General features: G+C 42.3%; 1 protein-coding gene across 6 annotated transcripts in view; it reads right to left on the reverse strand.

Moving 5' to 3' along the window:
* ANKRD6 (ankyrin repeat domain 6) overlaps nucleotides 1-13,683 on the reverse strand; it is an 87,574-nt gene that overhangs the window by 17,729 nt on the left and 56,162 nt on the right. For 4 of the 6 annotated variants that reach the window (XM_030235623.2, XM_030235625.2, XM_050972735.1 and 1 more), the window contains 2 exons: nucleotides 8,668-8,766; nucleotides 393-491 (listed from right to left, as the gene is read on the reverse strand). In XM_030235623.2, the coding sequence (XP_030091483.1) occupies nucleotides 393-491; nucleotides 8,668-8,766 (198 nt within the window). Of the gene's footprint in view, nucleotides 1-392; nucleotides 492-5,995; nucleotides 6,335-8,667; nucleotides 8,767-13,683 lie in introns of those variants that run through there. The other 2 variants (XM_018918374.2, XM_030235622.2) reach the window with 1 other exon arrangement.

Below are 13,683 nucleotides of genomic sequence, written 5' to 3' on the forward strand. Positions count from 1 at the left end.
AAACATTGCTATTTGTCTGGAACTTGAAATTAATTATATTTACTCCTAAATTAAACTTACAGCCTGGGATTCTCAGGTTTCTGGGATAATCATGGGAATTGTGCAGTCTTTTGCGTAGGGCGTAGCATGGTTGTACATTCCTTTAATTCATTTCTTAATGAGCTGAGAACCGACTCTTAAACCAAAAGCTATCAGCCTAATAGAGAAGCATAACCAAACCATAATTTGTATTAAAGAGATGGTACAGCTTTTTTTTTCAGTGTAATTGTTCCAATTACTCCTGAAGCATCAGACACTTACTAAGGAGTATAAACTATAACTTTCTCTCTGAGACCTTAACATTACTGACTGCCAAAGCTGCCATTGCACAGGGCTTTTGTATTGTTTGTTACCTTGTCTTGTCTGTCCAAAGCACAGCCCTCTTGAATCAGAGTTGCTATTATATCGGCGTTCCCTACAACAGCAGCCCGGTGCAGTGCTGTCTGGTCACCCTGCAAAAAGAAGCAAATTTGTAACTGGTACAAATCACACCTCATTTTGACTTAATGCAAATGCAGACAACACACACAGGGGCTGCATCTTTGACACACACACTGTTTAAATCCAAGCTGCCTTTGAAAACAGCCCCCCTAAACGTCTACCATAAAAGTTTCCAAGATTATTGAAGATATTGCAAGTATCAGAGCTACAAACCATTTAGAGAAGTTTGCAAGTCATCACAATCCCATATAAAGCGCTGAAGCATTCCAAAAACATGGCAGTATTAGAAGGCAGTGAATTGGTCACATTTGGCTCTACATGCCTAACCGTCATCAGTGTCTGTAGGGAGCTAAAGGGAACTACAGACTGTCGTAATTCATCATAATGATCCTCCAGGAGACTTACACTAACTGGATAAGGCTCTCCTGCTCTGGCTCTGATTGCTCCATCAGCCCTGCTTAGGATAAGGAGCACAAGATGAGATCGGTCTCTTCAGCACCTCTGATGAATTTACCAATTAGTGCTAAGAGTGGAGGCAACTTTACGAAGAGAACCACAACTGCAGGACCATCCACTTGTTTCACTCGAGCAATTGAGCCATCTCGAGTTCCAAACGACTTTCATTTCTCTTTGCCCCGCCATATAGCAGCAGCAAGAAAGTCTCCTACATCAGTTTGTTTCCTTTAAGGTTTCCAAAAGAAACTATGCTGATGTGGTCATCTTGTCTGACTGCCCATCTATCTCCTCTTTAACAACTGCTGAACTCATTTGCTGAGCTAGAGAGCCCAAGGTTAGTTATCAGAATCCTTCCAGAAACTGAAACCACTGTCCCTGCCCATCAGGGATTATCTATATGTTTTTATGTACATGTTGGTAGAACCTGATAAAGAGAGGCAAGAGAAGGATTTATGAAGCAGTGTGTAGGGATATAAGACAGGGATCAATGGGAAAATGAGCTGCAGTAGCTCCACTGCTGCCACAACAACTGGTCTTGGCTTTCCTCTGAAGCTGCTTTGAACCACTAATGCCAAAGCACAGCCTGAATCCAGGAACAGAGACAGGCTTCAAAGCTGCATACAGACTTGTTTGGGATTAATAAACAGATTTGGAATCCAATCCATTTCTGCTTACCTAGATGATGGTCACCACAAACACACACAAGGCAGAGATATGCCATGTGTCCTAAAAAAGCTTGCAGGAAACCAAGTCCTGAAGACACACAAAATTTCTCTGGTAAAATTCATTATCAGATAATAACATACTATATTAAAAACTAAAATTAGAGGAATTTCTTTATTTTTCATTCTAGAGTGTCCAAGCCTTTAGATAACTGGCTTATTTGACCAATTTGTTCTCAAAGGCAATTAGCAGCTGACTTAAAAATTGCTCTTGGTGGGGTTCTTTTGTGCTAATGACACCAAAATAGTTATTAATCTATAAAAAAAAATGAGCATTGCCAACCACGACCTTTCAGTAATCCCTACCAGTAAATCATTAAATTGGCTTATAATAATGAAGTTGGTTTTAAAAAATAGTGTTGAAGGTGCTTTTTAAAAGCCTGCTATCTATTTTTTGTGGTTGTTTCTAGAGATTAGATATTTTTACTTTTGTTCTTGCAACTGGAAATGTATTTTAAAGGATTTCAGCAAAGGCAGTAAAGCTTCCAGGAAGTGGAAACAAAAAGTATTGGAAAATTGACAGCATGGCAAGTGCTCTGAACTTATGTATTTGTTCCAAATTCAAAGACAACCAAAATGTTATGGAAAATGTCCAAATTATACCACCTCACAAGTACAAATGTCAAATAGTTACTGGTTACTATGACTACATGGAAATCTGCTCACCAACAAACTGAGGAAGAATTTTAAATCTGATTTTTGATAATGGCACAGCTACTGTTACTGCAGTAATGAGTCATGTGGGACAGTGCAAAAATCATTTTATCTGACTATCATGAAGTGGGGAAAGTAATCTGCCAACCCACCCATGCCAGGTGGTATTGATGCACCAGCAAATTCACAGAAGATATTATAAAACAGACTAAAACAAAATGGCAACTGCCATTGCAGTGGATGGAATCTGAACAATAAATGATTGTTTCCTGCTGCTTTACTTTTGGGAAAATCACTGTGGAGTAGACAAATTTGGGGCAGAAATGGATTGTACAGGATTTGGTTTGTAATTAAGGATCTTCTTACTGGGACAGTTTAAATCAAGGTTCCTGTCCCCATCACAGTAACTGCAATGAGGTCAAAGACTATTCAGCTTTTGGGGCTTTGTTGATATGACAGCTACTTCTAACAGCATTTCATTTAAATTTTATACAAACACATCTGTCTGTTTGGAAAGTGGGCCTCACATCTCACTGCTGCAAGACCAGGTCTCCCTTGGCAATCCCAACCCATATGCTGGGGGACCATACACCGGGGATGCAGAGCAGCACTGGGACAGCTTCAGCCATGCCTAAGCTTTGTTCCAAAATGCATTCTGGTCCCTGAAACAGACGAAGGTGAAGGGACACAAGTCCTGCAAATGGCAGGCTCAATTGCCTCCTGCCCAAGGTATGGGCTTTGGTTATGACAGCTTCCCTACACGAGCACCCAAGAGTAAGGTCCCACCCACACCCTGACTGGACCAAATAAGCACCTCATCCATATAACAGGGAGTGTCAAAGGATATCTCAAACCTTGTTTCACCAACTGAGGCACCTCCCAGTGAAGAGAGGGCACGTACCATTGTCCTGGTAAGGGTCTGTCCCTACCAGCACCAGACCCCTCAGCCAGCAGGACAGGGCAGCACCTGGTCCACTGTTCCCTTACACCTCAGCACAAATAGTTACCTCAAACTGCTTAAAGTGCTGTGGAAGCTGAACCACCAGGCTGTGATGGCTTCTGTGTGACAGCCACTGAGCAACCCAGCCATGGAGAGCACAGCCATCCTATAAATAACAGTGCCTGCACCACTGCACTCTAACCTGCAGACTCTAACCTCCTACTCATCAGCAGTGGAGCAAATCCCTGCCTTGCCTTTCATGGAGTCCAAGGAAACAGATGAGTTGTGGTTTTTTCACAGCATGAATTTTCAGGCAGTGTAATCACAGATTTGTGTACCTTTTATTAATTACTGAAATAAATGTCTCTGAAAGCACTCACTACAATTCTGTCTTTAGCAAAGCATTAGAGGTCTGTTCCAGAGGCTCAGGGAGCAATTACATTGGTAAATGCGTATTAACCGGCCAGACTATTATGTTGGGCACAATTTATGATTCTGTTTCCAAGAGATTTATGCCTTAGGAACAGACTGCAGATCAGTAGCAATGAAGAGAGACAATTCCAGCGCTGTGTCACAGAAACATGACCTTGACAGAAACAACAGTCTGCCCAAATGCAGATGTAGGCTGAAAGCCAGAAAGACTTAAATGAGGCTCAATAGAAGTAAGGCACTAAGGTCTACACTGGTGAATCTTAAACCCCCTTCCTCAGACTCTTCCTAGCTCTGAAGGCAGCTCAAACTCAGAAAATTCCACTCCAAGATGTCCATGCCCTGGACATGTCAGCTTGCAAGGCAGGTACAGGGCACTGCATCAGGGTGTCACGGCACACCCTGGCCCTGCACAGCCCTAAGAAAGGCAGCTCCCCTCCTCTCTCTGGCCCTGTGAGTGCTCTTGTCACACACCTGATGGAAGAAGATCCAGGCATGTTGCAGGTACAGCCACCACCCTTCAAAATTAAGCCAGTGAAGGAAGTGGCCACTGGTTTTTCCACAGTAGCCCAGAGACAGCGGTGATCACTCCCTTTGTCTTGCCATGGCAGCACTGCAGTGTTGAAAGTTCCCCACTTTAAGGAAAAAATCTTGGTATTCATTGGGATAGTAAGAGGCTGACACTTGGAGACAGGGATAGAAATCTGCATGCAATGATGCAGAGGATGCAGGGCTGCACATCTGAGACCTCTGCCTGTAACAGGGCTGCTGCACAGCAACAGGTACATTTCAAGAGGGGGGAACCATGCTCTTTACAGAGGGCTTAAACACCTGCTTTCAGGAGAGGCTTACAGACTCGGAGTCCTGAAGAAAGGCAGACACCTAAATCTTGATTTTTCCTCATGGACTTTGGCATTACCCTTTCTTTGGCACTGTTTTGTTGGCATGGCTGTTGGCATTTGCTCGGTGTCCTGGTGTTTGCAACTATTTCCCTGAGCTTCCTCATGTGCTATCTTAAAATAGTGGGTGTAACCACTATGCCCACTTGGAAATTGGGCAGGTATCTATTTACATCTGAAGTTTACCCCAAGGGAATGAAACAACACAAGTGACTTCCAATGCAGTTTCAGCTAGACTTCTGACAGCTCTCCTGGGTTACTGGAGTCTCTCTTATAGACTCTACAGACCCAAATCAGTGAGATTTGGTTTACATTAGTTTGTAATAAATGCTAATTTTTCCTTTCTCTGATTTAAAAAACCCCAAACTATAACCACATTTCCCCTGCACACTACTATTTTCCAGAGCATCCAACAGTGGTACAATCTCCTTTAAAGCCCTTCTGCCACGTGACACTTTGCCTCCTCACTTCAATGTTTGTAGAAATCAACAGACTATCTTGCTGCTGGAGAATTGCACCAAAATCACAGTATCATAGAATGGTTTGGGTTGGAAGGGACCCTACAGATCACCTGCTTCCAACTCCCTTCCCATAAGCAGGGACACCTTTCTCTAGACCAGGCTGCCCCATCCAAGCCTGGCCTTGCACACTTCCAGTGATAGAGCATCCACAACTTTGGCCAACCAAAAAATAAACAACCAAAACAACCAGAAAAAACTCATGGCTTCAATCCCTCACACAAAGTGCTGAACAGCACTTGTAAAGTCACATAATATAAAATCAAGGCACTATATTCACAGCAGAAGTATCAAAATATTCTAAAGTTAAAATATAACCAAATACTTGCAGGAGCATACAAGCATATGTGGATATCCTGAAGCAGCTGTACACAAAAGGAACTGAATATGCCTTCAGGTTTCTCAGTGCCTCTGTGCTGCTCTCATCCTCTTTTGCTACAGAGGCAGTCATGATATACAGTTAAGAACAACTTCATTCTTGCACAATAAATGATGATGCATGACCAGCAGAAGGGATCAAGGCATGAAAAATAATAATGAACAAAACAAATTACAGCCTAAATGAAATAGGACCACAGGAGTAAGCCTCTTTGCACATTTCCATTCAGCTAGAAATTATTATGAACCCTGGGCTATTGTCCCATTTGAAACTAATTTTCTTCTTCTTAAACTGGAGCTTCCAGAAAGGAATTTTCGGGGCCTTTGGCCTTTGTTTTAAACCAGCTTGCTTTCCCAGCTAGATTCTCAAGGGTGCAGGCAGGGCAGGAGAGGATGCAGAGCACAGAGTGCCAAGCGGGCCATGCAGCCATGCAGCGCAGCAGGGAGCTCGGCCACGCCGCACCGGGGCTCGCAGCATGCACCAGGCACAGGGCAGGGGGGATGCACAAGAGCTCTAACCTCCTTCTCTCTTTCTGATCTTCTAGGTTCCTTCCTAGCCCTTCTCTTCTGGTTTCTCTTATTTTTTTCATCCTTGATTTCCTTCACCGGAACAATTTTCTCCTGGACTATTTCTGAGGTGTGTGCTGTGTGGACACTCATTGACCACTCAGAGATGGCACTGGGATCCCAGTAAGAGCTGGCAGTATTGGCAGGGAGAAGGAAGGAGTCAGCTCCTGGAGTGGCATATTCTACAGAGCTGGACTCCACCGGCTGAAATTCATAATAATCCCACTCCAGGCCACTGGAGGTCATTCTTCAACTAATTCTTAAGGCTCCTACTGTGTTTAGGGAATATATCTGTAGAACATGAAAGGGAGCATTTTAATCTCTCTGAAACAATTAGCAGCGTTTAAATTTCTGCTTATCTGGCAAATTAAAACTTGTTCTTCAATTTGATTAAAACTCAAAAATGAAGTGTTTAGGTTTCTCTTGCTATTTTGAAAAATAAAATGTAGGTGGTCATTTTGGATTTTTGTGTGCTATCACAACAATGCCATAGACCAATATCAACAAAATAATCTGCTTTTCAATTAAATATAATACTCCCCACTCCTACAGGTGTTTTTATATCTGAACCTAAATCCACATTCCTGGAAAACAGCAATGAAACATACAGATGTTAATCAACACTTGAGACTAAGATACCTTCACTGCCACATAAGCACAAAGTAGAAGTGACTGAAGGCATAATCAATAGATTGCAACTAAAAGAAACTACAAACATTCTGTGGGGCATAAACTGTAAAAATGAGTTATACAAGGAGAAGCCATAAGCAGAGAACCTTCTTTGAAGACCTATGTAAAAGGAAAGCAGAAATATTTTAGTTAATACCTATTGCAAGTGAAAATCTTCATTGGGAGTTTTAGACTTCCTCCTTCTACAAGACAAATCCAAACGCACCCTTTGAAATTCAGAAACTCCTGAGGCTCTCCTCAATCCCAACTAAATTACTACTACTACTAAATACAGAGCTACACATCAAAATACATTTTAAAGAAACAGTATCTATGAATCCAGTATGCATCTACTCTGCCCATATTAATCACCACATGTAGAAGCAGTATCCAATTGTGAACAAAGCCCCTAAGCTCATAAGACATTAAGTCTTCTATGAGCTGAGTATTTCTACAAGTGCAAGACTCTTCACTGAACTGAAATGATGCTAAACACTGTTTTACTGTTTTTCTATCATGGCCATCACATTTACATATAAACAGCATAGACTTTATTCCTAGATGATTAAAACAAATGAACCAGACTTTTTCAAAAAACAGTTTCCACAGAAACTCAATTTGACCAAATCAGTGGAAGCTCTTGCCTCCTTAAAGCAGCAGTTTTCTTTTCCCAGGAAAACTGGCTGTATTTGTAATATCTGCAATTTTGTCTTAAATACCTAATGAACCATTTCTGCTGGGAGAAGTGGAAAAGCATACCCAGGATACATCTGAATAAAGTGATTCTCCCATTGCACTTGCAAATCTGCTCCATTTCACAGAAGGGCACAGGGAAAGAATAAAGAGCACAGGAAGCAAATTTTCTTTCTGGAAAAACAAGTTTCCCTGCAGAAAGCTGGCCTCATCAGCACCCCAGTCCCAAGCTCATCAGGCAGACTGCTCACATCTCCCAGGGAATCAGCTACTCACACTGAGAAAGAAACCAGTTTTCCAGTTGCTATAGACTTTTAACTCTCTAGATGCAAACAAATGCCCAAAGCATTTTTAAAAGGCACTTAGACATCTCCAGAGTCTTTTTATCAGTCATACAGAGGTGGCTCTACTAATACCTTTGGACCTCTATGGTCTTTGAAGACTCTCCACTTTATGTATTACAGGGAGAACAAAAGCAACCCTACCTCCAACTTCTTCCAGCATGCCATCAGAAGTTAGCAATTTGAAGAAATCATGATTATTCAACTGCTACTGCACATTTCAGCATATACCTTTTCTCACCAGTGAGGGAACTAAAACCACGTTACCTGTCACTCCAAAGCACCTTAAAGCCCAGTCCTAGATCAGAACTACTCTTACAGAAACCCAAGAAATTCCAGCAACTTATGTATTTTACCAAATGAACACAAACTACCATGTGCTAAACTCAAAGCTGGCTTTTGTGCTGATGCCCCACTACACAACAGCCTCAGAGATGTGACCATCCCCACAAGAAGCATGGTGCCATCACAATGATCTCCCCATGGCACAGCACTGTGCTGTGGGCAGCTGCTCTGCACGCTGAGGGATGTGCCTACTTAAAAAGCATCTCCCACTTCAGGAAAACCCAAAAATGGGTTGTGTCCCCTACCTGATGTCCTCCAGCAGGTTCCCACAATGAACTCCTAGAGAATTTCTACCTGAAGTAGCAGATGATGACTCTCACACCTGCCTGGCACAAGCAGAGCTCTTATAAAGCTCCACAGCTTGAATGACAGGACTAAGCTATTCACTGAAAACCACCACATTTTACATTGTTTCCCATGCACTTTTGCATCTCTAATAGGTTATGTCTCTGAATTGGAAAATAGAGAGAGAGATTTTGTTTCCATTTAATCCTACTTCAAAGAAGTGAAAGTCTACTGTTATTTGCAAAACACCTTTTTCCCTCCACCCCAAGTTAGAAGGTTGTATCTACTTACATCATCCTGAATATCCAGATCACAACCTGCCTTCAACAAAACCTGGACAACGTGGAGATGACCCTTGTAGGCAGCAAGATGCAGGGGGGTCCGGCCATGCTATGAATGAGAAGAAAATAATAATACCTTAAGATGAATTTTTATGCATGGTAGTTTAGAATAGAGTTTTATCTCCTTTTCATCATTCTTCTGTTTGTACCTCACTGTCTGAAACCTGCAATAGTAGCAACTGACATGTATTAGTGTGGCAAAGGCTTTACATTGGTTTTGTGAGAGCTGAAAACTCCTCCACCTTCTGCAACATTTCAATTTATCCTGATGTCACTCTACAAAAGGGATATTATATTCACATAAGGGTCCTTCCTTACAAATTCAGACCCAGTTCTGTATCCATGCCTAAGACCCTTCGTGACCCTTTTGTTTCTGTCCCTCTGGAGCACAGAACTATCAACTGCTTTCACCTTCCCCCTGTACAGCCAACCTGCAGTAACTGGGTAATTCATACATTGTAATGGGCACTGTCCTTGCAACAGAGATAAGAATTACAGAGCTGCTGCACGTGACAGATGCTCCCCTGGAAAGGAATGGAAGGCCTGTAGTCACTCCAAGTGACTTGGTGTGCATGACAACTTCATTTTGCTGAAGATCTGCCAGTTTTTTTTAAACAATACTTATTTTTACAGCTCAGTAAAATCTCAAAGTGAGTGAAACACCTTAAGATCTGTGAAACAACAACACTAAAACTGTTCACTGCAGATTATTTAATGGCAGTAAAGGAAACAGGATTCCAGCAATTGCGAAATTCACCAAGTATCTTCTCAAAGAATGCTGGTTTCTCCACTAGGAATTTTGTGAGGGTCACATTAAAAGTCACGTGACTCTTCACCTGCATTTATTATATATCTGTTCCTTCACTATCAGTGCTGCTGCCCATTTTTCCACCCAATGATTTATCCTGCAAAGGAACATAAACAGCCCTAACACATCAACCACAGAAGGGGCAAACACTTCAAGAGCTGTCTGACACAGAAGGCAACCATTGGCTCTCTGAGGTTTTAAGCAACTTCTTCACTAAGAAAACTACTTCAAGTATGGAATAAACCAAGATTGTTTTCATACAGCAAACCCCCTACACACGTACCTGGTAAAGCCTTGTTAACTTGGCTTAACTTTTCAGAGAAAAAGGAAAAACACTGTTGGAATCAACAGAATGGCTGAGGGCAAAATATTTGTGCCATTACTGATTAGTTGTGCTGTGCATCAGAAACACAAAGTGTTGATCAATTGTCCTACATTATTGACTTAAAGGGGCAGATCTGAGGACAAAATCCTCACTCACACTATGACACATGGATCTCTCAAAACCTGAATGTTGTCCCCTGCTGGCAGCAGCAGCTCATTCCCATGAGAGAAACTTCCATTCTTGCCCTGCTAAAGGTATGGGAAGGGCTCATTTTTTGTTGTCACCATTGTCCCTGGGCACCATCCAGCCACCTGCCTGGGTGCCTCTGGCCACAGGTCCCTAAAATCCTCTCCCTATATCAAAGGGCATTGAGCTGCACTGACCACACTTCCTTCTCCATCAGCCTGGAGGAGAGCCAGGGGTTTGTTGCTGTTCCAGCTAACTCAATAGCAGGAGGCATAAAATGCCCAGGCAATAGAGGGATAAAAATAAATAAATAAAGAAAAAAAAAATTTTTAAATACCAAATTGACAAATCATTCCCAACAATAAACAGTATGTTTGGATTATGAATATGTGCTGTGAATCAGCACATTCAGATTTACGGGAACTGACTTTCTACATTCCTTAATGACAATAAGTAAATCACCTAATCCAGGCATTTATCTCACTTCCTGGAATGTTATTAATATACCATGAAAACAATTTATAGCAATTTGTGCACGGAGAAGGAAAAATCCCAAACAAACCCACCTTGAAGCCAGCTCATGTGCTTCAAAAGGAAAGCATCAACAACATGAATTCCAGCAGGGAAACTTTCTGATAAGATAACCAGCTCTAACCACTACAAAAATGCTGACCTGCAGTTAGAGGTACTGTTTTAAAAGCAAGCTATGAAAGCAGAATAGGAGTTTATTTGAATACAAGGGACATATTTTCCTCACCAAACACACCTTCCTGGGCAATTGCCTCATGAACTATGCCTGCTGGCATGGTTGAGCTGGAAGACTAAAGGATCATTTTTATTCCAGAGTGTTAGTGTGTTTCAGATTCCCTATCCAGAAATATAGGTTGAGAGGCATCTCACCTACTGGAAAACCCTAAAGAGAGGCCTTCAGGAACCAGAGTTTCTGCACACATGCAGTCCTCGAGTTCTTGCTACTTTAGAGGGACACTGTAAACAAAAACTATGACACTAACCAGGAAAGGAGACTGGGAAGGAAGATCAATTCCAGCATATTACACTGATTAGAGGCTCAGGCTTTTGGAAGAGCACTGATCATCTCAAGATTAATCACAACCCTACAAGAACCAGCAGTGCCAGATTTTCTTCCCAGCAACATCAAAATGAGAGCAGAGATGGGTGGTACAGCTGGACACTGTTTCAGAGCGGGCAATGCAAACACTTGGAAAAACATCAGATCCCCACACAAATACACAGGTATGGATGTACATACACATGCACACACCAATCCAGAACAAACTGTGAGGAAGAGACAAGGCAATTTGGGTGCCCCTCGTGCTGTGATGACAAATTTGGAGCAGAGCAAGCTTTGGAAACAAACACTGAACAAGTCCATGCCACACCAGCAAGTCAGGGCTGCTCTTGCCTTCATGTCTTCAAGTCAAACCACCAGACAACCAAGTTTTTCTCTCACAGCAATTCATCCTACCCAAAATATATAGGGGGCAGAGAGATGAAGGCAGACAGACAAAACTCCCTCTGTCTCCTCCATAAAGACATTCTGCACTGAACGCAGCAGCAGAGAGGGGATTTATCTGAATACACATAAGGGTCCTAGTGGGAAAGAAAACATACAAACAAGCGTGTCTCCTAGATGCTCACTTTAAGGACACAACACCAAACCCAGGGACTGTTCTACATGCAGATTACTGACTTAGAAGCTTGTGAGCCTTGCCAAATATAAACTGTAATGTTTTGGGGGTTATTACAAATACAAATGAGACACTGCTACAACTTGGGATTAATGAACCAATAAAGCAGTCATTCATATGTAAAAAAAAAAGCAGCAATTTGGACTTCTATTCAAATGTAAACAATTGCTTCATCAGGCAACAAATCATACAAATGGCCCTGTGTCACGGACTTATTGACAAAATAAATGGGACCTATTGGAACTCAGGCTGCAACTCCCGGCCGCTGCGACACGCTGCCGTAGCTGTGGGGTGTGTGGGGCTGCAGCCAAGCACTGCAAACAGCCACGGGAACCTCAGCAGTAAAATGCAAGGGTAGGATTCTGTTTGCATTAAATCTGCTCTCCAGCTTCCAGATATTGACTGGCAGCTGTTGATACCACTTAAAAGCAGAGTCCTCCCAGCACTGCCGCCAACGGGCACACACTCCACAACCAAACCCATACAGGGGGGCCTTGGCATTGTAAGGACCGTGATCTTTCCTTGTGTTTGTCTATGTGTAGGTACTTTTCTGCAGGTACATTCAGCTCTCCATCTCACCCTGCTCTTATGGTGCACAAGGATTGTTATTTATTCATCCGTTCTGCACTCATAAAAAACACGCCCGTCCACATTTTATTGGAAAAGCCTGAAAGCAAAATCCAAGTCCTGTCACATTGTTCACACTGATAATTTGTTGGAGTGTTCTCCATGAATAACCTGCTCACTCAAGTCAGCAGAAAGCTCCTCATTGACCTCAACAGGCATTCAGCAAGTCCCTAAGCGTTTGGTAGTCCCTTTTAATTTATCTTTATTTATTGTTTAAAACAGACACAAATAGCTTTTCAAACTGAAAGGGTGCAAAAATGTGAAAGCACCAAAACACATTTAATTTTTTGCTTCTGTCTCTGCTTAAAAAAAAAGAGAGACTGCTTTAAAGAACTCAACATGTTCTGAAGTTGAGACTTAAAGAACCCCAGCATTACAAAAGTGTTGCCATATGTTGTGTTCATAACATGACTGCTTCAGAAGTTAAATCAAACAATTACTGAATCAAAACAGAAGCACTACCTTTTGCATTTCTTTAGGGCTTTTTTTTTTTCTGAATGATCATCCATTCTCTGCAGAATTCAATTTTATAGCTATGATCAATGCAGGAGCCTGCTCCAGCACAAGTTTCTCATGGATTCACAGGGCTCTTTCAGGCATCCACCTACTCTGGGATGGGTCTGCCTCCACAGGCTGCAGAGAGGAGCTCCACCATCTGAAGGACCTCCTCCCCCTCCTCACTGACCTTGGTGTCTGCATTGTTCCTCTCACATATTGTCACTGCTGTTCCCTGGCTATAATTGCATCTCTGTGACTTTTTTTGTTCCTTCTTAGATATGTTATCCCAGAGGGGTTACTACCATTCCTGACTGGCCAAGCCCTATCCAGCAGCACATTCATCTTGGATGTGTTGCCACCCACCTGCCAGTGGCTCTACCAGACCTGGGGAAGCTTTCAGCAGCTTCTCACAGAAACCATACCTGTAGCCCTTCCCTCTACCAAAACCTGACCATGCAAACCAAATACCCTCAGGAAAAGGACAACAATATCCTGGGAGGACAGCAAGGCACATCAGCTCAGCAAAAGTCCCAGGACTTTTGTGCCAAAGATGCAGCTGCCAATAATTTCAATGAAAGAGAGCTCTAAAAAAGGATAAAAGAAGGGACCAGCTTTCTTGCTTGGAAGAAAAGGCTTAAGTTCTTAGTTTCCCAGTTTTTGCAGTTTATTCACCAAAGTACTTAATAAGGGCACCTGCTTGTTGGATCAGCCAGTACATATGACCAGTTCTTCAGGGTATTTTTTGCCTTTTTCATAAAGGAATCAGCTACACACTTCATACCTGTGAAGAATGTCAGACAAAAAGGTATAAAA

The sequence above is a fragment of the Serinus canaria genome, chromosome 3 (assembly GCF_022539315.1).
Source record: "Serinus canaria isolate serCan28SL12 chromosome 3, serCan2020, whole genome shotgun sequence".
Classification (NCBI taxonomy): Eukaryota; Metazoa; Chordata; class Aves; order Passeriformes; family Fringillidae; genus Serinus; species Serinus canaria.